Source organism: Acanthaster planci, linkage group LG11, assembly GCF_054643075.1.
Source record: "Acanthaster planci isolate LZ-2023a linkage group LG11, COTS_SCS, whole genome shotgun sequence".
Classification (NCBI taxonomy): domain Eukaryota; kingdom Metazoa; phylum Echinodermata; class Asteroidea; order Valvatida; family Acanthasteridae; genus Acanthaster; species Acanthaster planci.
The window spans coordinates 15,522,189-15,547,672 of NC_141787.1; the positions used below are offsets into that span (position 1 = coordinate 15,522,189).

General features: G+C 41.2%; 2 protein-coding genes across 12 annotated transcripts in view; both read right to left on the reverse strand.

Annotated features, from left to right (window-relative positions):
* Positions 1-803, reverse strand: part of LOC110976357 (uncharacterized) — a 159,621-nt gene extending 158,818 nt beyond the window's left edge. For all 8 annotated transcript variants that reach the window (XM_087143130.1, XM_087143127.1, XM_087143126.1 and 5 more), the window contains exon 1: positions 342-803. The gene's annotated coding sequence lies outside the window, so the exon portion shown is untranslated. The remainder of the gene's footprint in view (positions 1-341) is intronic.
* Positions 804-2,158: 1,355 nt separating this feature from the next.
* LOC110976278 (retinoic acid receptor RXR-alpha-B-like) overlaps positions 2,159-25,484 on the reverse strand; it is a 47,335-nt gene continuing 24,009 nt past the window's right edge. For 2 of the 4 annotated variants that reach the window (XM_022229398.2, XM_022229395.2), the window contains 6 exons: positions 21,199-21,600; positions 17,698-17,877; positions 10,896-11,062; positions 9,215-9,341; positions 8,465-8,689; positions 2,159-7,669 (listed from right to left, as the gene is read on the reverse strand). In XM_022229398.2, coding sequence (XP_022085090.1) covers positions 7,419-7,669; positions 8,465-8,689; positions 9,215-9,341; positions 10,896-11,062; positions 17,698-17,877; positions 21,199-21,600 — 1,352 coding nt within the window. In that variant the 3' untranslated portion in view covers positions 2,159-7,418. The remainder of the gene's footprint in view (positions 7,670-8,464; positions 8,690-9,214; positions 9,342-10,895; positions 11,063-17,697; positions 17,878-21,198; positions 21,601-25,484) is intronic. The other 2 variants (XM_022229397.2, XM_022229396.2) reach the window with 2 other exon arrangements.

The window sequence follows — 25,484 nt, forward strand, 5'->3', positions numbered from 1 at the left end:
CAGAAAGTTTGTGGTCAGAACAGGGATTAAACTTCACGCATGATACTGGCGTTATTTAGTCGAAAAGACAACTTTAGACCCATATTCTGGTCTTCATTAAAAAAAAAACAAAAAATGGTCAGCACACCACGGACCACACCGCACATACTAAGTCACATCACACCACGGAGGAAGGAACTCCATTCACACGTTACAGCCGCCGGTCAACGTCATTTGTTGCATAGTCGCCAGGTCCATTATTTCGGCATTATTACGAGACTTGTCAAAAGGTGGCGAAATGTATCAACTATACGGTCACACTCACAGACGTTAGTTATTTCTATAACGATCACATTACTCACCCAGATCTAGAGGATATGAGTGACACTGCCCCTCCGTAAGTTAGCAAGAGTTGTCCGTCATCAGGCTACACTGTTTGACCCCCAAAGGTTAAAGTATCCACCAGTTGCACTTTGCACACTCATAGTCAATACACAACGTTCAAACCATGGAGGTTCAAACCATGCAAACTCTTGTTGTTTTTTTCGTAAAACCAAGCCTTTACTGCAGATTGGCCTCGAATTTGTGGCGCTGTCCGTTCACATTGCTCACAGCACCACAATACATGTATGTAACCTCCAATGTCCAGGAGCAGCTGCACTATCCGCATTATTTTGGTGAGCATTTCACTGGCAAAAAACAGACCTGTGTCATCTTCGAATTCCAAATTCCAACACTCTTGACACTGTTATGTGAAGACAACAAGCAAAACAAAACCTTAGCACACGTACGAAGGGCCGGCTCAGCATGGCAGCAGTACGCGATGAATGGCTGGCAAAATAAACGCGGCGCATTTTTCCACGCGGAAAACTTCCAACCAGCGCTTGCCAAGTATTAACTTCGGCTTTTGCCAAAGACGATATATAAGAAAGAAACCGATTGGCCATGACGTTTCGCAGTGAGTGGTGGTGTGTGACTGGGTCTTAATAATAAGAGTTTAATCATTCTATTAAGAGAAACACAGCCGAAAAACTTTAACAGTTTCGCCGAACTTATATTCATTGTAGTGGCAGTGTCAGAAACATAAAATTCTCACATTTGTGGCATACAAGTATATACAATCAAACTGCCAGAAGTGTTTTTTTTTAATAATATATGTTTTATATTATTTTTCAGCTTCTCTGAAGTTCCAACGGCAATTTGCCAGTTTCCCAAGCCATTAATAGTTATAACCTGTCCATTAATTTTTTATAGCGCAAATTTTAACCAATATGTATAAATGCGTTGTATACCGAGAGAACAACGGTTCACTTCGATAAGGAGGAATTTATCTGGGATATTGCCTCCCGAAAAAACGTAGTCCCAACGTTAATACGTGCTTACTTTTCTCTCTGTGAGTTCATCTGCAGATGTAGTTTCCTTCGAGTATTCGCGACCTCTTTCTATTCAAGGCGTGCACATTGTGTACATAATACGGTAATAGTGATGAGCAGCCAGTTTTGTCTGCTTCAATCTTGCATGACGAAACAATCCCACATCCAGTTATAAGATAAACAGGGCCCGTTGCCCAGGGCGCGGGAAAAGCAGGTGGTTCACGGACTGCTCATTGCGCCAACAAAGAGATCATTAGGATATCAAAGAGATCAACAAGCTGTAGAACAAACAGGATCTTGAAAAGATCGACAATTACACTTGATCGAGCTGAAATGTTAGGGGCCACATTCAGAGGGGATCCGTGAAATCCGAGTAATTTTCCCAAAAAATCTTGTACAAATAAAACCCTAAAAATTATTCATGATGGTGACGCTTTTCAATTCAGAGCTCAACTCGTGGTTACAAGCATCTAAAAATGACGAGTGATTCCTAACAATCGACTAAAAAACAAACCCCCAAAACTACGAAAATGAATAAGACAAACCAGAAATGTCCAACCCCCACCCTACCCCCGCGGTAAAAATCCTGGCTCCGCTTGCTGGGTGCAGGTCATCTCAAGACGGCTCTTAAGCAGGGCGATATTCGCACAGGACAGGGTCTTACCGAAGAAGCAAACGAAAAATATTTTTAAAAGAAAAGTCTTTTCAACATGCAGTGAACCGCCTAAATCTAGACGGGGCACAATTTCGCACCAATTCCTCCAATAGAATACAGACTAGATCAAGAGACAATAGACACCACCAGATTTTTCCCCACTGATTTTTATCATCCTCCATTCACAATAACAGTATTACATTCCATGCCGTATGTGGGCAGAGCGGCTGGTAATCCTGTGAATATATACATAAAACATGTACACAACATCATGTACATACTTACCTCTACTTGTCTGCATATTTTGTTCCAAATTGATTAACATAAAACATTCCTATAGTGTTTGCTATATATAAGCGGGAAAAATATTTGCAGCACAAAGGTTAAGACACAATTATTAGGCCACTAATTACTTTTTACAGTTAACCTTATACATGTATTTTGGCAGATAGCAATATGTACAGCGTTTCTTTTAATACGGAAGCGGGATATCTTGGCCTGCTGTTTCTTGGCAAACCTTAATGGATGCGGCTAGAATTCACCTGTTATCGTTTAGTATTCCCTGTTCTATATCACATACCTAATATAATTTTTCTTAATTAGTCACAATGTCACAAATGGTATTTTCTGACAATAGAATATGAATGTTATCCACTTTTTGAGCCCTGTTTGTGGCTAAATTGTTTATACATGGACGAATACTTTTTGAGTTGTTAAACTTCAAGTAATTTGGCATTTACCTGGTAAAATACACATGCTCATTTTTCTCTACCTGTAAAAATTCCTAAATAAATCACTTTTCGTTGTTGATTCCTGTTTTAAAAAGCTCCAGTGCTGAATGAAAGCAGAGGGGGAACAAACGCCTAGATTTGTTGTATTCAAAACACTTCGCAAATAAAACATACCAAGTTGAGTAAGACATGATCACTCTCCACCAAAGCCTGCCAAGTACAGCTACGGCAATCTTTACTTTTATCATTCTACACTCAGATCCAATCATCACATATTACAAGAACCTCATCACTAAATCTGTCTAATTACAGAACAGAAAAAAAAATCTAGGATTCATCTCCATAAATGCAACAAAACCTTTCTTAAAAGGTTCATATTTCGCATGTCACTATATTTCAGAGCATTTTTCCCTTAGTCGAAAAACCATCAACTAACAGAACTAAACCGGCCTTCAAAGTGCACCTAGAATGACTATATGAACTCACAAGTAACAAACAGATGCCTCGTGACTGTGAAAAAAAATGGAGAAAGCTACAAATCTTGTTAAAACATTACGTCACAGTCTTAGCATGTAAAGTATCTAAATGAACTTGGATACCAGAGAATATCACTTTATACATAGCATTATAATTACTTGTTTAATATTATTTCAAACAAGTCTGTAGAAAGTTTACCAATCCCAGATATTATTTTTTACTTTAAAAATTAAATACTGCAATTTTCTGGGGCAAGGAAGCCTCAAATAGCTTTAGGGTTTGGGAGAAAATACGAGACAAAGATCACTGGAACTCAAACTGTTTGGGAAAAAGCATACGTGAACATTGTGCAAAAGTAGACGAATGAGTTACCTTTGAATATAAAATTGTATCTGTTGTTCGCTTTTGCCAACTTGCTAAGGACAGAGCGAGTTGCGACATGAGTGACACCACAGGTGGAAACAAACTGGCAGGTGTATGCACCAGCACACAAAGAAGGTATACAACAGCCGCACACTCTACTGTAGTAATGATGAGTGAACAGCCATTTTGTTTCCAAAAATTTCAAGCTGGAGCTACTCTCTCTATATAAAGCTCCAAAGGAGATTCGGCTTGACTGCCCCTGAACAGCAACCTGAAAATTATCGGTAGGCTGTTAACTGGACATTTCACAGGTTGTCATATAGAGTCATATACAGTTTATCGACCTCTATTAATGCAACAAGACTTCCAATGATTCCACCCCAGTGGGTTCATGAGCTAAAATCAAAAATGCAACTTACAGGCTGAGATCAAGATTCCCTCTTGCTTAAGAACAATGACCACTGAACCACTCCAAAAACTTTGACCAGTGTCGTGTCTCAAAGCACCCTTTAAATTTGTGCATGGAGGTGATATGAACCACTAGAAAATGGTTTGCATGTGGGATGCGTAACAGCCCCTGGAAGATTGGCTTGTTAACTTACTATTTGCCATTTTATCAGAAGCATTCTGTGCATTTCACATCATGATGTAGCGGTAAACATACAGAGGCTTCTTGAAATATCCATATAAAATGCTAATGCCACCAACCAGTTCTTCTAGCCACATACACAACCCATACCTGACCCATTTTTGTGTCTAACAGGGGCTGAAAAGCAAACGTGACACTGGAGAACTGATAACCGGATGGACATGTGATCTGCCGTGTAGTAACCAACCAATGAATAAACGACAAAACCAAAAAAGCAATTTGTTTATCTACCGTTATGTCTTCACCAAAAAGTACTTTTTCTCCCGTAGAAAAAGTTTAAATACACATGGTTTTATCTTGGCGTTCCTTTTTAAGGGGGATGGTATTGCAAATTTTCCAATGACCTGAATTTTCGGAATTTTGATGTTGATATCTAGGTGTCTGGATGGCAGGTGGGAAGCAAAAAAGTGGGCGGTTAACAGATAGTTTATCTAATGTCCTCTAGTTGGTCTGATGATTTCCATTCTTGATGTTCATCCTATGTTCAATCAACTGAAAGGTAAGTTCCATCCATACTAACAACAATCTGCATGGTGGGATACAAATCACTTGTTCAGACACAGCAAAAAATAAAGTTAGTTGTTTGGTTTCTACCAAAGTTTTCATATTTTTTTCTTGTACTGTTACAACGACAACAAAATTCTCATTCAAAAGAAAGTTTTGTGTAGCTTACTCGATTCACTGGTTATGAGCATACACTATATACTACAGCCACCTTACGCACTGCCAATTGTGGAACAACTTTCAGAAAATGTTCAACTTATTGGCCATTTCAAATGCATTATCTACAACTGACTGCAAAATGGAATAAAATGAAGCAACTTACATTCTTAAAAGTTCAAGGTAAAAACAATAAACACCATCACTGTTTGAAATCTGTGCTATATTCTGTAGCATAATACAGTCGACACAAAACTTGCATTTTTTGCAGATCTCCATTTTAAAAAAGGTTTTTATCACCAACGGATGTCTAAGTTCAATCTAACTTAATCCTCAAAAACACCCTGATTTTTGTTTGACAAATCAATGTGCTTTTCAGGACAAATTTTACCTGGAAGAATTCTGTCTACCTCCAGACTTATTCAATACAAGCAAACCACAACACACAAAAAATATTTGATGACTCTCAGCCATAATCAAATATATCCTCTCTATATTATAGAACTAGTAATATGACTACATAGCAGAAGCATCAAAACCAAAACTTGTCAATGAGCGTGTACATTTTTTTTGGTGAAAAACACAAATAAAACCTACATCTTCAGCAAAAAAGGTGAAGAAACGCAAAACACAAATAGGCTCTTCGATGTTTGCTTGAATGCTACAAACTCTGTGCTTGACATTGGGAAAGTGAGAAAAAATTCCTGTAAAATTTAAGCCGCACAAGTCTAGCAGGCCGTGAATCTGTGAGGAACACATCTGTTCATTTCATTCCTCCAGAAGTACATGGAAAGTGCTCCAAACCATGATCTATAAGTTGATGGCATGAATGCGATGTGGATACGCACACTTGCTTTTTCATGATCCGGGTTCAGCAGTGAGATTTCGAAGAGGAAATCCTTTTTGACAACCCATTCGTTAACTGCAAGTTCACCACAAGCCATTCCAACAGCCATGGACAAAAAAAAAAAACCAAACAGAAAGCAAAAAACCATGGTAGGTGAAGAGCACCATGTATGACTTCACCACACAAATGCAGTGGACTGGCCACGCAGGTCTATGTTCTAACATCTTCAAATGTGGATTTCAAAGCTAGGATGAATGTTTTAAATGTGCAAGTTCTTCTGACACAGACCTGCATTCACGAATTCCAAAACTGTAATTCTTCCAATAGGAACACGTAGACCTTGAGTAAGATCATGTGGAGGGAAATACAAGGCTAACTGGTCTGCTACTGACTTGGAGGCTACATTTTCGAGTGCATGCCAAATTAATTTATCTACATCTTGAGTTCATTTCTGACTTAGTTATTTAAATGAGCCTATTACTTGTTCAGCCATGCAGTAACTTACGAAATAGATTAAATATCAAGTAAAAATAACGATTATACATACATGTTTCAACCTTTTAATAGTGATAACTACATGTATCTACAATTCATTTGTTTTCAAATTTTATTTCCTCTTTTTTAGATCCTGGTTTGAATTAAAGATTAAACCACGTGGTGACGGCATCCACCAATGACATCAAAGTTGTGAGTCAGGTGGAAAGCATCTGGTGGCTGGTTGGTCAAACTACAATTCTGAATATTCATGGCATGTAGCATTTGAGGTAGCATTTATGATGGAGCGTTTCCAAATACTTGCAGGGTTCTGTCACTGGCTAGAGCATCACTTCCATGTGTTCTGCTGTAGCTAGCATTTAGAAGGCAGTTCTACGTGGGTCACGATACACTCCTGTATTTTTACCCAATCTGTAGCCTTTGTCTCTGAATTTAAGTGGGCAACAACGTGACACGTTTGTGTTTAAGACTAGGCCTACGGATACACACAAAGAGAACACATCACTTGAGACAAGTCCTGGATGACATTAGGTAGTTCGTATTATTAAATTCAACATGTAAATGGGACACTGACAATTTGTAAGTCACTTTTGAATGACCAAAATTTTGCAGGGAAGATTCTATAGGACAGACTGCAAAGACTACACGGTGCCACCATAAAGCAACTCCATCGACCCATGAAAAAAAAAATTCACTGATATTCACATACAACAGAATCCAGTTCTTTTCCTTTCAATTCCGACAAAGCCTGTTTAGTATTATGCAGAGTATACTCTTTCCGCAAACATTTGGACATGTTCATTAATGGTACCTTATCTTCGTGCCTATTTATCTAAATTTTACAAAAAAGGATGTTGAATGTTTGTCTATCCAAACACTGTCCCGGTTCCAGTGGCCAAACTGTGAAATGTCTTCAGCGATTCTCTTTGCTCACCTTGAGAGTGATAATATATGGATCACCGAGGGCCCAAATGGGCTTCAAAAACAATCACAAAATGTGGCTGGCAAATCTTTCTCCTTGGCAGGTTGTAGTCTATATTGCATCTGTATATACCACAAATTGCCTTTTTTTTCCTCTTGACTGATTTTTTTTTTTTTTTTGGTTTTTTTTCCCCCGACACTGAATCAACAAACAAAATAAAACAGACAAACAAACCACCACAGATTTTTGGACACAGAGATGACTCGCTCAGCTGTTGCTGGGTGCCTCCAACATCTCCATGAGGAAGGTGTCGATGGGCGTGTCACCGATCAGCTTGAAGAAGAAGAGGTGCTCCAGGCATTTCAGGCCGATGGAGCGCAGGGCGGGGAGACGCAGCAGCAGCTTGGCAAAACGGCCGGGCTCGTCCGGGTACTGCATCCGGCAGTATTCCTCCAGCGAGGCATACACCTTCTCCCTAAGCTCCTCCACCTTCTGCACCGAGTTCAGGTTCTTGGCGTCTGCACAGAATGGGGAAAGACGTAACAGTCAGCAATTTTTTGACTCTACCAATTTTTATACCCAAAAGAAGGCATGCTATCGGAAAGTGACATGAAACCAGGAAATTCTGCAAAGGACTTTCAGGAGTTCCTCAATTTAGCATGACATGGAAAGAAAAAAATACAAGAGACAATCAAGTGATGGGCAAACAGTTGTACACCTGTCAAAGGACTGTCTTTCTGCATGTCACTCATTGCAAGTTTTCAGGCACTTGCTCCTCAAAATTTGATGCAACGTTCACTGTCCCTAATGTGAAGCCGGTTTAGGCATAAGCACAAAGGATGAACCCTTTGCACAGTGAAATTTTTTTTATCTCAGTTGAGGTTTTACACCTTTTGAATAGCTCACCGTTCATTATAACTCTGGTCTGACAGGTAACAGGCACAACCAAAAGATTTTTGAAGAGTGAAAAGGCAACAGGATTATGACACAAACCTTAGAGAAGGCTTCATCTAAACTGCACCTAGGTTTCAGACACTAGCTCCTAGTTACTATCTTAGCTATCATCCACTTGTCTCCATCATTTTCGTGAGCATCAAATCCCATGCTGGGAGCAAGAGATTGTTCGCTATGCATACCTTTTCAACAAATTAGTAAGCCATTTCCATCATTTTGGTTTGCTTTTCTGTTTGAACACTTTAGGAGGGGAAGGGAGTCCAGAGAAAAAAAAATGTTCCTTGTATGCTCATGAAAACGATGAAGAAAGTGGATAGTCCTCTAGACGTCCTGATTTAGTCATGGAAGTTGAGGCTGACCAGGATTGAAGAGGACGATGGCCCTGAGGCAGCCCAGCTCTGTCTTGTCCATCTTCATCTCCCGCATCTTGGCCACCAGCTCCGTCAGCACCCGGTCAAAGATGGTGCCCACCCCCGCATGGTGGGCGGAGTTCCGATGCACGTGCAGACCAGTGGCCAAGAGGATGCCGTCTTTGACAGCGATGGAGCGGTGCGAGAACGCAGCAATCAGTAACTCATTCCAGCCTGTGGGGTCACAGACAGATACAGAATATGAGCCTGGGGGCTAGTATTCAAATGACATTGACAATAACATCCAATTTAAAGTCCCAGTGGCCACAAGGTTTCATTTTTAGTATTGACTAAGATGACTTTATTGGATTCTGTCACAGCAATTGATGCGATTGTGATCATTTGTGAATAGCACTCCATTAAGTGAGGGACCAAATGACTACCTCCTTTATAGGAAATTCTACAGGCAACATTTGAGGTGCAATGGGTGCTTGCACTTATGTTCCTTTTCTGCCCATCTATCTGAGTGGACAGACCTAAAATGTTCCTGCAAATGACAGGGAGCGCCCTCGAGGTAAACATCAATTTGGTCACTCTTCCAACATTGTCAGAGACCACAAAACGTGAAGTACATTATGTAGTGTAAAGTGCGATACCCACCAAACAACAGCAAGTTACTTTGCCGAGTGTGTCTTTTTGCTGTTCTTTCTGTATTCAGTAAATTTATATGCTTAGAAGGTTTGGAAAGAAAGTGCTTACCGGCTCTGAGGAGGGTGACTTGATCGTCAAGAGGTAGTTCCGTGAAATGGGGAATTCGCTTGGCCCACTCCACCAACGTGAAGAGCTGCTTGTCCGCTGCCTGGCAAATGTTGGTAACAGGGTCGTGCTGTTCAGGTGAGTGAGTGCGAGGGAGGGTCAGTGATAAATGAATTTTGAAACTGATCAGTGTCCGGTAAAAATCAGGTGGATTTGGAGAGGAGTGCAGGTTTTCTCAGTTCCTGCAGACCTCAGACACGGATTTCTTTCGTAAGATGTGATAGAAAGAGTTGAGGTGTCCAAGGGAACTGAGGACCAAAATCCCAGCCTCCGCAGACACCAAAATCAGAGGCGGCATAAACGGCATTAGGCTGAGTTGCTTCACTTCTTTGAAAGGGTAGAATCACGAAAACTTGGACAACCAGTATGACATACAAGTACATGTATGTAAGCACATGATGTGCACATTTTTGCCAAAAACTCAGACCAATGGGAGACTTTTGAGAGAGACTTGGGTGGCGGCAGACAAACCAGTCCTTTGCCGTGGTCGTGCGCATGCTCAGAACTAATGCGCATGTCTATAACTGCATCCCCGCATCAAACAAAAAGGTAAGTGGTGTCTGCTGCCAACAAGCATCACAGAGTCTCCCATTTCATTTTCAGCAACCAAGTGTCTACGCGTCCAACACTCCCTCCTACTCTCAAACAATTACATAAGTACTCAAACCGCACTTGTCTTGTCTCTCAGAATGAACGTTTTGTGTAACACCTTGAATCTGTGAGTACTTTCGGACTTGGAAAAAAGACTTGATTACAACAGGACGCAATACACTGATTCTAAAATAACATGCAGAGTGATGCATTACATGTAGATACATGTAACAGCCCATTCCCTCCTGCACTTAAATCAGCTCCTAGATCCATTCAGCATTTCAGACACACATTTGGAAAGTCTCAAAAGAGGAGGAATACAAAGTTTTCCGATTTATAATGACACGTGTGACAAGTACACAAAGAGACTCCAACCTAAGCAGCAAACGAAACACAAACGACACAGCACTGATAGGTGCCAATTCAATGCAATGATTGAGTAGTTGAAACCTCGGAACATAATAAGAGTTTGGGGTTTTTTTGCATATCGGTTTTTAACTTAAGATCAAAGCGCTTTCCACTGTTATTACCCCTGCTCATCAGGCCCATGGGGAGTATGCAGCTCAATGCAGCCACTATTCGGCACAAAGCAGCTAAATCAACCACAATAACCCTCTCTGCCCTCACAGGTACCCAATGACTCCTGGGTGGAGAGAGGCAATGAGTGGCAAAGTGCCTTGCCCAAGGGCACAAGCACCATGACCCTAGGCTGGATTCGAACCCGAAGACTACAAATTGAACGCTCTTAACCACAGGCCACAGCACTCAATGCCAGCAAGAGGTCACAGGCTCGAGTCCTGCTCGGGGGGGGGGGTCTCCCACAAGGTATATACTGCGCATACATACACTAGAGAAGGGCACGCCACTTATCAGTGAATTTAACACCATAATACAAAGTCCATCATAAGTAACTCCAAATGCCGTTTGCGTGAGGACTGCAGGTATTAAGACTGGGAGCTCACTCTAGTGATACCCTCTTTCATCAAATTGGCCACCAGAAATGTAGCCTAGTTTAGGACGCGGCCCTACTCACCGGCGTGTCGACATACGTGTCTGTGTTGGGCTCTACGGCCAGCTCTGCCTCTAGCACTTTCTCCACTGGCATGTCGTTGTTGACGGAGCTGGTGCTCTCAACCTCCCCTTCTCCCTGACACTTGTCCTTCCGTTGTCGCTCCTCCTGAACAGCTGCAAGACACACAGCTCCGAGAAATGAACACAGATTGACTCTTTTGAAATACAAAAACACGGGTGTGTGTGTGAATGTGCTAACCTTACATACCTAGTGCAGACTTGTGAACAAAAGACGTCCACACGAAGCAGGGAGGGAAGACGTTCTGTGGACTTACCCACTGCCACAGGACGTATCCCCTTCTCTGAAGTTTAGAAGCATTTTGGGGTTAGGGTTATCCGTCGTAAAAAGAACAGTCAAGGAAACATTTGCAAAAATCCAGCAGAAAATTGTGTTCCCAGTTCAAGAAGTACGAGTATTTTCACCAAATTTTCTTCAACGGTAGCTGGAATCAATGTGTTTTAACATAAACCTTCAAAATACCTGTCTGTGTCTCTGTTTTATTATTATTTTCAACTTTTGTTTTACTATTTAAAAGGGTGCCTTACTGCTTTTTTAGTTTATGTTAATGATAAATTTCATATTCATGAGCAAAACTGTGATGTCATCCCGGGAAGAAAGCGTCAAGGTTACATTGGTTTGTACTTGAAAAAGTTTGAGTAGATTTTACTGGACTAAATTTTCTCCTCTTTGCTGACTTATTGGGGTTTTTTGTACACAGCAATAAGCAGGCATCAATCACTTCGTAAGAACTGTTTTCAGTACTTAAATTCTGGGTTCACAATTTCAACAGAAAGACGTACCCATGGACCAATGTTTTCCCTGGATGAAATCACTGCAACAGTGCCCTCAGTTTTTCAAGAAAGCGTGTATAATTTTAAAAGTTAAATCAAGTGCACTTTTCATTGCATTAACCAAACAGGAATGTAAAGGATTTTTTATACATTAAAGTACAAAGCTACAGAAAAAAAACCCGTGCCTAAGAAAATTTCATTGCAGCTTCATTATAACTGCACGAAAAAAACAAACGACTGTCCACACTAGGCATGTAACGTAAACCTGTGTGGGTGTGTGTGCATGTATAGGTGTTTTCGCATCCAAGGGGACATGAAATGAGGATTTAGACTGCAATGGCTTAGATTAGGAGACGGAAGTTGGCACCGCAAGACCATCAATTCTGTGAGGTCGTGGGCATCCTTGTCTACAGTACCAGGCACATGACAAGGACAAACCCAAAAAAAAAAAAAAAGAAATGAGTGCTGCAAGGCTTTCCTGGCTGTCAGCATTAAGGGGCGTAAGTCTTCATCAATGTCAACTCATATCAAACTGTTTCAGAACAACTATACGGTACAAGAGCGCAATTCAAGGAGCCTGTCAGCGCAAGTACAAAAGAGTCGCTCTTGGCTGTGGTAAACAAAAGCTCTTCAGTTTTGCTTAAACATGGACGAGTTACAAATTAATTGCTGGATCAATTCTTAATGACTGATTGCTCTTGTTTCATCCCCTTTTGACTCTTCTTCACCTGAACGCTTCCATAAACACAATACTTCTTGTAGTAATACACGATAACTGTCAAAATTTATTTCCACTTTTCAGCATCGAGGGGCATGACTCAAAATATTCCTCATGACCCCTTCGCCATTCAAATTACCAAAGTTTTTCTCTCATGGAACACACGTCAAATACTGTACATCACACTGTGTAAAAACACTACTGACTAACAAGCAGTAAGCAGGCCATTTTCTGCCATGCTCGGATGTTTCTCCTAGGGTGAAAAAGATTTTTTCAAGATGTAACAAATAAACTTGATTTGTACACGTGGAATAACAGTATATACGTCAGGCTAGTAGTACATGTACATGTATGTACAATGTAAATTAACATTATGCATCTTGGATAGTGCAAGATGCACAAATACCTCATATGTACATATGTACATGTACCAGTACACAGGTGCATGATTAAATAGTTTTTAAAATAAATTTGGAAGCAGCCAAAACAACAGAACTAGCAACTGGATCTTTCCTTCAAAATAAAACCCAACTTGGACAAAACATTTCAAAGGATGTGCGGCACAAATGCAACATGGCACTTTGAGGTACAATTGTGGAAATGATTTTATTCTTCTTTAAATCTGGGGCAAAATTAGATTTCCTCTCCAACCTGCCAGTATACACCCTGGGAGCCACACATCTGCAGGACATTCACTTAGACTCAGTGTTTGGAATCCCTCAGGAATTTTCTCAGAAGTACACAATTTACTGAGGCAGTGTTTGAGGAAAAGCTTTCCAGTGACTGAACTGCGGTTTTCAAAGTGAGTCCAAGAAAATTGAACTGCCTCGCAAACCACAATCACAAAAATCAGCGGCTATCGTTTGTAAAGAAAAGAGATATACAAATGAAGAAAATGCTCAAGAGTAAATGGCTGTTCTAAGAAAAAAAGCAAGAAAAAAAATGACAAGTCAGTTAAGAATGGTATGTGTTGGCAAAAGTTATCTACATGTACATGTACCTGTGACTTCCATCACTCATACCTTTAACAGAAAAAAGGTTCTATGCCCAGATGTGAGGTGATGGAAGCAAGCACAAATTTCTGGAGATTTTTTCTTTTTCCTTCATTGTTTTTGGAGGGGGCTATTACATGTACAATGAAGAGGAGTATGATTTCAATAATGAAAGTGTTTCCAGACTAAATGGGAAACAAATTGTCTAATGCTGTAATTATTCAGCACATGAGTATGAATACATGTATGAACACGTATGACAAACATTAACAATTAGAAACACGCACGACTTTATGTTTGTAAATTACGTAAGCACCCCTTACACAAATATGTACGTAATGTACATGTAGATGTGAATTTTTCAAAATGGTGACAGATGTTTAAATATTGCCAGCTGCCTGCAATGTGTTTACAAGTTGCTCTAAGACTGTGCACTGACTACCTCGTTGAACGAGTAAATGTACAAGTGTAATGTGCTCTGTCCAAGAACAGTGTCAAACAATGTCTGTGCCTCCTTTGAACGTCAATGACCGAAGGAATGCCCAACTACATTACCAATTTACTCCATAGGGTTTGACCCTCAAGTCATTCTGTGAAAGGGTGCAATTATAAGAACATCCGCAGGGCAATGCAGGGGAACAGATAAATGCTACAAACCAAGAGCTTAAAATCAATCAAACTCTCAAAACACAAAACTACACTCTTAACTTTTTGGTTCTGATTAACAAAGTGGTTTACCAAGTGGTAAAGGTTTCTCAAAACACCTGTCTACAGACTTGAAGCAGAGCTGCCCATCTTTTAAATCACAAAACTGTATTCTGAAAATTCAGAAGTCATATTTTTCAGTAAAAAGCATTTTTTTCCAAAAATAAACATAGGTCCATTCCTCTCCGTGATTGCTTTGACCACTTGTCTGGATTGGGTCTATAGCTAGACCCATAAACAGGGCCCAACGTCCACTCCTTCGTCGTATACTGGAGGAGGAGTAAACGTCAGGCCATGTTTATGGGTCTAGGGTCTAGTCCGAGTAACTCGGACTAGATTACGTCAACACTTCTTCACGCATAAAATAATCACACCGGAAATGAATTATCGAGGTCGAAGAGTGAAATGGCCCAATTCCCACCTGAATTGACCACGTTTGCAAATTTGAAATCTTGAAATGCACGTCGCAAGTCCAGGCTTTTTGGAATTTCCTGGCGTGGATTTTGTCACCTGCTTGCTGGCCAGCCGTAAACTGTCTCCACCCTTTTTTTATTTCCGCATAGTTTTAACTTGAGGATTGGTCTTGTCAAAGATTGCATCCAAATCTGACCCTCTTACAGGTGTTGCACTGACATGTTGATGAGTCTATGTCCAAAAATTGTTTGAAATCTCGTAAAAAACGACGCACACAGAACCTGTAGAAGCCATGCAAAATGTATGACATAATTTCCTTTGCCCCACACCAGTTGCCACAAGGCCCTCTTTTGCAGTGAAAGTGGAAAAATTATTAACCTTATTTCAAGCCGCATATTTACGGTGGCCGTGAAATACGCACTACATAAAATACTGGAGATTGTTTGTCACTTCTTCCACTGACACACAAGCGGCTTTAAAGAGTCCCACTAATGCAACATGAATATTAATATTTCATGGGCAGCCAATCACAACACAATGTCGGGTGGTTGCCAGATGCTGTTTACACACAAGGTTTGTACACGTGAGTGCATGCCCTGTACGCACGTACACGGTACATGATACATGTACACTGTACATGTGCAAACGTTTGAGACTGCATATGTCTAGCATAATGTGCATTCGCAACGGTTGAACTACGATTTTTTCATGCAAGTCAACATCGTCAAAAACCCATGGTTTATGGGGAAAAAACATACGATTTTATTTTCGAGAATTTCCCGTAGGAAATACGGCTAACTCGTACGAGTTGGCAGGTCTGTAAAAGTGATAAGTTGGAAATTTGCACCCATTTCCAGCGTCCCTAGGCACACATGTACCAGTACATGTACAGGACCAAGTTAACGAGCTTTCATCTGTATGATTATTGTATGCATGGTGATCAGACTTCTGAACAAATTTTAGATGTTGGCAGTGTACATAAAGATACTGTAATGAAGATAACATTTCTTCCTGACTCCTGCTGCTAACATGTAATAGAAACATGTTTTACAGTTGGTTGTTTTTATGGTGCCTTTCACTAAAATCTGCAAGAGGTTTCAATAAAAACCCTGCACTTACATGTAACACCTTTCCCGATTTGAATTTCATTCATGTTTCAGATAAATGTATTTTCTCTTTTTTTTCCCCTAATGTGACAATGTGTCACAATGGACGTCATCAGATACACCCCCACGAACAGAGCAGCTTCGAGCATCCTCAACCCGCAAAACATTTGTCAGTCACGTTATGCCATGAATGCTATCTATAAATAGCTGGGGAGGGGGGCCTCGTAAAGTGAATAGACCGGAAGACAAATTCTGAATGAAGACGACAGAAGGAACTGGGGTATTGGAGCAAACATGCACGGGCGACATTTGTGCCCGCAAGGCTAGCGCTAGCTGAAGACAACGACTGTGGTGAGGGGATATTTCTCAGGGATGACGGCTGAGATTTAAAGAAACACCAATCAAACCTATATCCATCAAATATTTGTGTTTTTTTAAAAAGACACTTTGCTAGGACCTATTTAAAATAGTTCCATGCAGGCGTAATGCAAACGCTCGCAAACTGTAAGTACATCACGCAATGTGCAAATTAAAGTTTCTGCTGTTTGTTTGTTTTGTCGTTTGTGTTATGGGTTTCCTTGTTTTCAAACAAACAAGACCATACACGTGTGAAGGTACTTTTGGGAGGACAACTAGTTTTCAGGTGGCACAGGCTGCACATATGGGAACAATATGTAAGATCTTAAATTAATTCCAAAAGATGACAAACACTACTTCATGTGTAGATACACACATGTACATGTACAGTAGTTGTACGTTAAAAAAATCCAGATTATTTCATGCATGTATGAACCTGGACAAGTGCAAACGTGGGCAAGAAGCAGATGGTACTGGTGTATCATCACAGACAAAAATTCGTAACTGGACAGGAACCGGATCAGACACCAGCTTGAAATTCAATAACGGGCGTGCATGATATCAATGCTGCAGGGGGGAGTTTGCGGCCAAAGTACCGGTATGGCAGTTGCCATGCACGCTGGCCTTGCTGGGCTGGTGAATAGCACATGGATTTTCTACCAATTCTGGAATTCGGAATGAAGCTTCATTTTGAAACAACTGTACAACATGTAAGATCAAGGACTCACGAACCGCCATGTGGCTCAGGGGTCAATGTACACGGAGCACCCAAACACACGATGGCATACATTCCGTTACCTTTCCTGCTAAAAATGTTTTGGCCGTAAAAGCAAACCCCTTGTGACAGGCAGAGCTCCGCAGTAAGTCGTTTGTGAGCCCCAGAACATGTTGGAAAACAAAAATTAAAAATGTCCGATCCCATGTATTAGCATCCATGTTCGTGTCCTGAAATACCAAAGCACATGTATCAATTTCACGCATGAATTATGCATACATAGGCTGGCAGCTGGGCATTACCACAGGCGCTTAGAACACCAGCTGCATACTGACACCATCCTCATCACACTGTCGCCATGCACCAGCTGCTGGTAGGAGCATTGAATGGTCCCCCTTCAAGAATTTCTTCAGTATTCAAAAGTTGCTGGGTTTTTTTTTTTCTCTCTCTTTTAATGTCACTACGACCTTGGCTGGTGTCAAGGCGACAAGAACAAGAAACTGCTTGCAGTGAGAACGCTGGTGGCATGCATGGTCACTAGAATGTAAATATTTTTTTATGTGATCGAACACATGTATCATCAGAGAATTCAGGAAGGGAAGCATCGTTCAGAGGTCACTTCCAACTGGTTACAGCTATCAATAACACGTGGCTCGATGGGAAGTGGATGAAGCCACAAACCAGTGGCTCCCATAGGCACCCATGCCATGCCTAGCCGTAGCCGTAACATTCAGCCACAGCCTTCATTCCTACAATGGCTGACGACAGCCTGTCTGCCAGTTACTGGGCTATCCCAAGTGCAAAGTGATCTCATGCTGGGGGTTGGCCCGTGAACAGATCCATCCGGTAATCGGAATCCAGTGTTCAGCTTCTCGGAGATTTGGGCAAAAGCTCTTCATTTTCAAAACAAAAAAAGAAGGTACGAAAAAGTGGGACGGGAAAAGACATAAAATGACCACTGTTACCTTCTCTTCGCATGCCCATGGCGATGCATTTCTGGTAGCGACAGTACTGGCAACGGTTTCTCTGGCGTTTGTCAACGATGCAGTTCCGGTCGTCTCGACATGAGTAAGTCAGCTCCTTGCGCACTGTCCTCTTAAAGAACCCTTTGCACCCCTCACAGCTGTAGACACCATAGTGCTTACCTACAAACGGGACAAAGAGGAGGCAAAGAGAGGGGCAGGAGAAAGACAAGGAGGGAGAGAAACAAAGCATTGCTTCAGCCATCTAATAAACATATCCTCAAAAGGAATGACCAAGGAACAACCACTGGCAATTTTTTTTCATTTCTGGGCTCCTTACATGCATTCATAGCGATATCTCCAACTCCACATGCGCTGCAAGAAAAGTTGATCTTAAAATTAGAAACATTTTCTGTACTTCCAGAAGCATTTTCTTGTCTTCTGTCCTAAATGCTACCATTCAGAATTTTGCATCTGGCTTCCGTCTTATTTACAATTCTAGATACATATGCATGTGCATGTACACAGTAGCTCAAATTTCTGTTGTTTTGAAATCACTGACAGAAAAAGCCGCTAACAAAGAACTGGCAGACAGCTAACAGGTGTATGTACTAGTGCATGTATCTGTATGGGGTGAACTTTGGGGTGTTTATGTTTTTTTCTAATTTGTAGGACAATCTTGGGTTGGGCACCCAGACATACAGTGTACATGTAGTGAGTAATATTCTATCACATTTCCTTCTTCGCCTCCACTGAAAAAAAAAAAAAAATTGTCTCAAATGACAATTAAGTTTGCTCTTGAGGGATCCCCTGGCTCACAGTCCAAAGAAATCTGGGAAGAATGCGCTCGTCTACTTAACACAGGAGGCGGGAGACGTTCAACTCGACCACATCTATTGAACCTGCTGTATCTGTTTTGTTCATGTGTCGTGTCCATTTTGAATGTCTTAAAATGAATCACTTAAGAACTATCTGCTCATGTACATGTACGGTACGTCTGGTGTGAAAATGCTTCAGAGCTGTGCATGCATGTACATGTACTTAACTACTGTTCATGTATTTTGATGGCGTGAGTTAAAAACCTTAGGGTTCTTGCCAGGAACTTTTGCGAGTGGGAATTAGTCTTCATGCATGTGCGTGTACATGTACTGGTAGATTGTATGTACCGACATGTTTAACTCATTAACCTTCACACTCCTCAGTCCTCCAACAGGTGAAGGATTGAGGAGGGTTAGGGTTAATCGTTTGTAACGGATCATTTCCAAAATTATTTTTAAAAACGGGATGAACAGTTACATATATTGTACAAGTACCATTGAATTTGTTCTGTCAAGGACACTGCGTGCATGTGACAAAGATCACGGGAACAAGAGTTCTCCCTGTCTACACGTACATGTTTATGAACCGAATTTATTTTCCAGCAACCGGTAAATGTACAGTGTACTGGTACATGTAGTGTGCTACATGTAGTGAAATTCAAACGTATGCCCTGACATGCAAGACATAATCACAGTGGTGTGGCCTTGGCCTTTACAAAATATGATAATAAAGAAAAATCCAGGCACTTCGCATTAGTAATGAGGCATGTGTGACTCCCTTCCCAAATGTGTACATTAATGCTCACCGGCAGAAAGTGGGTAAAATCCTGCCCACCGATGGTAAAGCCTTTCAAGGACGGCCAAGGCTCGACAATGCAGGTGCTGTACACTGATTATTCTCAATTTAAGCTACACTGTACCTGTCATGCCTCATCTTTGCTTTTCCCCCTTTTCTTTCTGGTTGTGTTAGCGTGTAAGCCTACATGCGTGTGGCAAGCAAAACGTAAGCCTAGCAATGTCTGGCTTGCAGTGAGAAGATACTGTAAATCAATGTTAAGCTCAAAGAGGCAATTATTCACATGAAGGAATGTCTGTGAATTTGACTATAGTGAATTCCGTGGTAAAAATCATGCCGATTGTTAACTTACAAGCAGTTTGGAAATCAATTTCAATGCTGTGAGATGTTTTGAACATTTATCCCAGCAAAGCTGACGGAAGTGCAGATACTAGATGCAACATTGCAGAGGAAATGACACATAAATATGGAATACACATTTTTGACAGTGTGGTGCACATAGACTGACTGAACTACCCATACATGTACGGATCACATGAATAAAGACGTACATTGGAATTTCGATGGGCCAAGGTCATCGGGCCAAAGACATTCAACATCACGCCAGCTCGAGCCGATCCAGAGCAAGCTACTCATAATTAGTGTACAGCCGCACTGACCAGGCCAGTCCTATGAATGCACACTGATTATCTGGAATGACCAGTTGCAATACTCAAAAGGCTCACCATTTCACACCAGAAGTCCTTGCACGCCTTATTGTACATGGATGTTTTACGTACACGTACATACTGCTTTGTACACAAAATAAGATGTCTCACATGTGTTGGTAACCATAGAAACCGGTGAGCGAGGGCAAAATTACGTTTCGATTGCTGGACAGAATCGGCATCATGCATACAATTACAAGTACACATTGGGACAGCAAAGGCCGTCATTAAATTGCCTCCAAATGCAAACCTTTTCCTGAGTGTTAAACCACGCATTGAGCAGGGAAACTCTCCAGAAATGCGATTCTGAGGACACAAAGCCTGGGGAGCTCTTTTAAATGCAAAGCAACTTCCTTTCTTTAGTCTATAAATTTCTATGCGAGTGCACGTGAGTGCAGCGACTGTGTCAAAAGAAGCTTCCAGTTGAATTGAAATCAAAAATCTGTTTTGCAAACCCAGAAAGACACAACATGTGAAAGGTTACTCTTAGCATGCTAAGAAACTCAACAGTGTCTCTGGAAGAGAGACGTGACACCAAAACACAGTGATGAACAGGGAGACTGTGGTCTACACCGGTACATGTACGATGAATGGTTCCCTGGGTTCTATGGAAATTTACAGACACAAGTCCTAGAGGTCAAAAGGTTGCAGTTCATCTGTTTTTTTCCAAAGGATGTTTTAAAGGCAAATACGTGTATGTATAATGGTCTAATTTTGTATCACTCAAATCTCTTTGCACCTTTTTCATACAAGTTCTCCACTTTTTTTCCTTTTAGTTTTTTTTTGGCACTTTTGCATGATCTTGCAAATGTCGCACATACATGTACCGGTACGCGTACCCAATGGTCATTCAAACATGGTAAATGCAGACATACAAATTCACTGTACACCAACTGCCAAAAGCTGTTTGAAGCCTAGCTCTGAGATATCTGAAGACCAAGTCAGAAGTATTCTTTAAAAAATTTAAGCGGAGATAAACGTTTTCTCTCTCATCTTTTAGAGTTGCCTCTTACAAGTACACGTAAGTACTGTCGCATGTAGCGTACACTGGTGATTGCATCACAAATGTTTTCCGCCTAAGAAAACTGCAATTTCACCTGACTGCTTTTTGTATTAATATCCCCCCAAGACCACCTACTGACCACCTTGGAGTACCTCCCCTTACCAAAAACCTCATCCTTACCAGAAGCTCTGTCTCCGCAGACAGCACAGATGCCTTTGTTCAGTGACGAGCCGGGCATGCCCAGCGGCGAGTGCGCCCCCTGGCTAAGCATGGAGGATGGCGACAAGGAGATATGCGACATCATGGACCCAGGAACTGGGTGGGTGGGGATCCCTGAGGGGCCAATCAAGGGCTTGATGTCTTCCTGCTGGGAGGAGACGGAGGACACACCCGACCCACCCATGCTGCTGAGGGTCGGAGACTGCATGGCCGGCGAGTGCAACATCCCCCCACTCCCTGCATGCAGCGGGGGTGGGGAAGTGATGAGGGGTGGGGAACCCATGCTGCGAGAGTTGGACATCGGGGGAGGGGAACCCATAGTGCTGGTGGGTGACTGGATAGACGATATAGAGCCCATAGAATCTGAAAAAAGATAACAAACAACACTGTTACAATCACGTACATGTATAACGTACATGTACATGTGTACATGTAGTATAGAAGCTTTGCATGGTAGCCATCTAGCAAGGCAGTTGTTCTGTTCCACAGGGAAACCTCCTTTTGTGCAACCCCCTGGGAACAAAAGCACTGGCCTGCAAGATGGCAGCCATGCAAACCCTCTATACATAAATATCCCACCATGCACATCTATCACAAAATGATGCTTTTATTGCTAACACCCTGGAAATCAAAATCACAATTTTTGATGCAATGTACCTATGTACATGGACCATTACGGTATACATGTATGTACACACATCCTCTCTCCTACATGACATGTACGTACATGTACATGTCCGTTCACTCAGGTGTTCCGTGGATTACAGGGTATCCATTGATGAACAAAATATACTGCCCCTGGGAAAAAGCTGACACCTGACACTCACTCAGTTCTATCACTTTCACATGTACCCTACAAGACCTGGGTTGGGTTTTTTTTTCAAATTCACAGTTAATGGGCAACATTTGGACTTGCGTTTTGCTTTGGTTGTGAAAATGGTTTAAAGATGCTGTAAAAGCAGCATGAAACAGTGACTATCACCACATAAAAACAATCAAATAAAGTCTGTACAAATGTGCAAAATTTGTGTGAATATAAATGCATACGTACATTAATATTATTTATATGCCGATAGACATAAAAGTATGAACAGATCAAACAAACTCTCCCTCTTGAATAATAACAGATGCTCGTTAACATTATACTGGTACATATATACGAGTACACGTACATGTACCGGTACTTGTCAAAATATTGTTCAATCTTATTTATTGATACCCCCATTTACTAGCCCAAATACTAGCACTGTCCCTGTACACACTGAGCTGTTAATGATAAATTGACATGCACTGTTCTTCTATGTAACTCTCCACATGCACAGGCATACAGGTACATTTTATCGAGAGCTTTCTGACTGTGTGAATAACTTCATATCTCGCACATGCATAATTCATGAAACGCTACATGTAAAATGTATGTTACATGTATATGTCCAGATCGATGTGCTGTAAATGTAGGCCTACATGTACATGTATGCTCCCCACACTCAGTATGCACATTAGTACAAGCGGGTACCACACAATCATGTTAACATGTCAACTACATGTACATGTGTACAGGTGCATGTACCGGGTACAATTAATGTTCAAACAATACCAATTAATGGCAAATTGCCTGTGCTTCAAATTTCAATCCTATTCCCCCAAGAAATCCGCATTGATACCGTAGTGTACATGTACATGTACTAGAGCACTGCTTCAGTATGCCGACAAAAAAAAAGGGCCCAGTGAACTCAGACAAAATGGCCACTGCAGGCAGGTTGCCCCATGTAAATAGACATGGATTTGACCCGACCGTGACCTCGGTAATGCAATACAGACAGTCCAGACTGTGTGTGCTGAGCTGTGTGTAGAGATTTCAATGTCCATTAGTGTGAATGCACAGCGCACTGTACATGTACATGTGCTGTTCCGTACAAGAGCGGTACACTGGTGTTGTCTCCTGTTCCCAACAGAGAGAGCGTGTGCACGGCCAAGCTGCGAGCATTTTCTTGAGCGCGTACATCCACGCTCCATTAAAAATCTGTTCCACATGTACGCCCCTGCCTTGGCAATTGACAATCGGGTGCCAATGAACAATATAATGCGGGAGAATGCTTGGTGGTCCCACACTGATCATTGTGCAGGGTATTCTGTGACACTCGGGCTCAGATACTGTACAAAATTACACCTTGTGTAACAATGTCTTCTTGTTTTTTTGCTGCGTGGAAATTGACGGGACTTACTCAACAAGCAAACCGCCACACAATGTACCGTACCAGTAATTTTCAAAATAAGTTTAATTAAATAAAATCAACACAGGAGTTTTGTCATTACTGGAATGTTTACATATATTGTATGTGTAGCCAAAACCAAATTGGATGTCCTTGCATGTACATCATTAAACTTTGCCTCTACGTGTACGTATATGCATGTACTGTAGATTACAGAAGCACTGCATGTGAGGAAAGATTCTAAATTTCATCAATCTTTTTTTGTTTCATTCTATTTGAGAGGAAAAGAGCCCTGAGCTCAGCAAAACAATCTTCCACACCTCTTTCCCATATTGTTAGGTTCTCAGTTTTGCATTGTACGGGTAGTTGTACATGTACATGTATATGTACAATATGGGTTCAAATTATGCAAGATATCTAGGTGTATGTGGGTGATTATATAAATTAGAGGTCCAACTTGGGGACAGTTAGGTGTTCTGTTACCGGTGAAACCATTCAGCTTATCTGGATGGAACTAATATTAGTACTGTTCACATTCTGTAGATCAAACAGGATTACATTGTTTATGACTTGTACAATATACTTGTACAATGTTTGATAATCTTGTTACCATTTTACATGAAGAAAAGTTGAATGTCTTCACAAGCAACAGGACACCAAAATGTCCCCAAGTTGGACGCCTAATTTATAGAATCACCCATGTACGTAAGAAAAGACCTTGGTTTATACATGTACATACACGTGAGCAGAATTTGGTTTCTAAACTAAGGCTAATTTTGTTCAGAGCAAAGACATATCAGTAGCTTTTATCTTCCTGATACATGTCCATAAATTTCAAACAACTGGTGCCTGCAGACACGTACACGTATCTGTATCAAAAATGGTAACCTTAATAAACATATTACAAAAACAGTTATGACGTGAGACTTGAACACCTAATCAGCAGACAGAACAAACAGAATCAAGTTCCAATTTATAAGAATTTTTTTTTTTTTACAGTCAAGATATCGGTGAACAGTATCTCCAGATGTTAAATAACTTGGGATTCATAGGAAATGGGGCAGAACAGATGAACACAGATATAGGCCAGCTGGAGAGCTCAGTCCAAAAGTTTCTGTAATCCCATCAGCGTAGTAAACAGCCCACAGTTATGGTATGTCAAATCAGCTGAAATATGACTTTGGAAAAGTACAGGTACCGTACATGTAATATCTGCAACACTAGACTGTACATGTACAGAGAACATACCGGTACCATGTACATGTATATACATGTGAAAATGTACATGGTACATGTATAAAAATTGTTTGTCTGCCTACATGTACATGTAGGTACATGCAACCGTTCCCGATCCATGCGCCTTGTTTTTTTCAAAGTGAATGTTCGACACGAACAGTAACACTTGGCAATGGGCGCGCATGACACTGAAAGCATTAAGTAAACGGACAGATGAAAAAATGTTTAACTTTACACCCCATATGCAGCAAGGTATGAGACGGAGAGAACCCCCCCTGCTTTGTGTTGGTCATTGTCTCGCAGGAATCTGGGGAATTCCTTTCAGACATCTTGGGGGGATGTGTTCAGTAACAATAGTCTGGAATGTGTATAGGGATTGGACATGTTGGGGGGGTACCCCTCGGTCTCATTTCTTGCTGGGTATATTACACCCATCACTGTGACTCTGTGCCAAAAAAAAAATTACAATTTACAGCACACGAGCTGATGTCATCAAAATGCACTTCTTGTAATTGGCTAGCAGTTGTGGAGTTTGTGCTGAGCCAAGACACTACGCAATACGCAGGACAGCACAGCAATGTACTATACATGTACATGGTGCAGTGTGCCAGGCAGGCTGTCTGGTCTCCATTATTGTCAAAAGTCATGCTCAATAGGTGTTGAAACGTCACGCTTTGTGACCTCAACACTGACAACCGGCAATATTGATGGTGCCTAACTCAGACTCCTAGTGCCTTACAGTCCACATGTTCATTTACAGAAAAAAAAAAGTAGGGAACATTGAGCACAACTGAGACG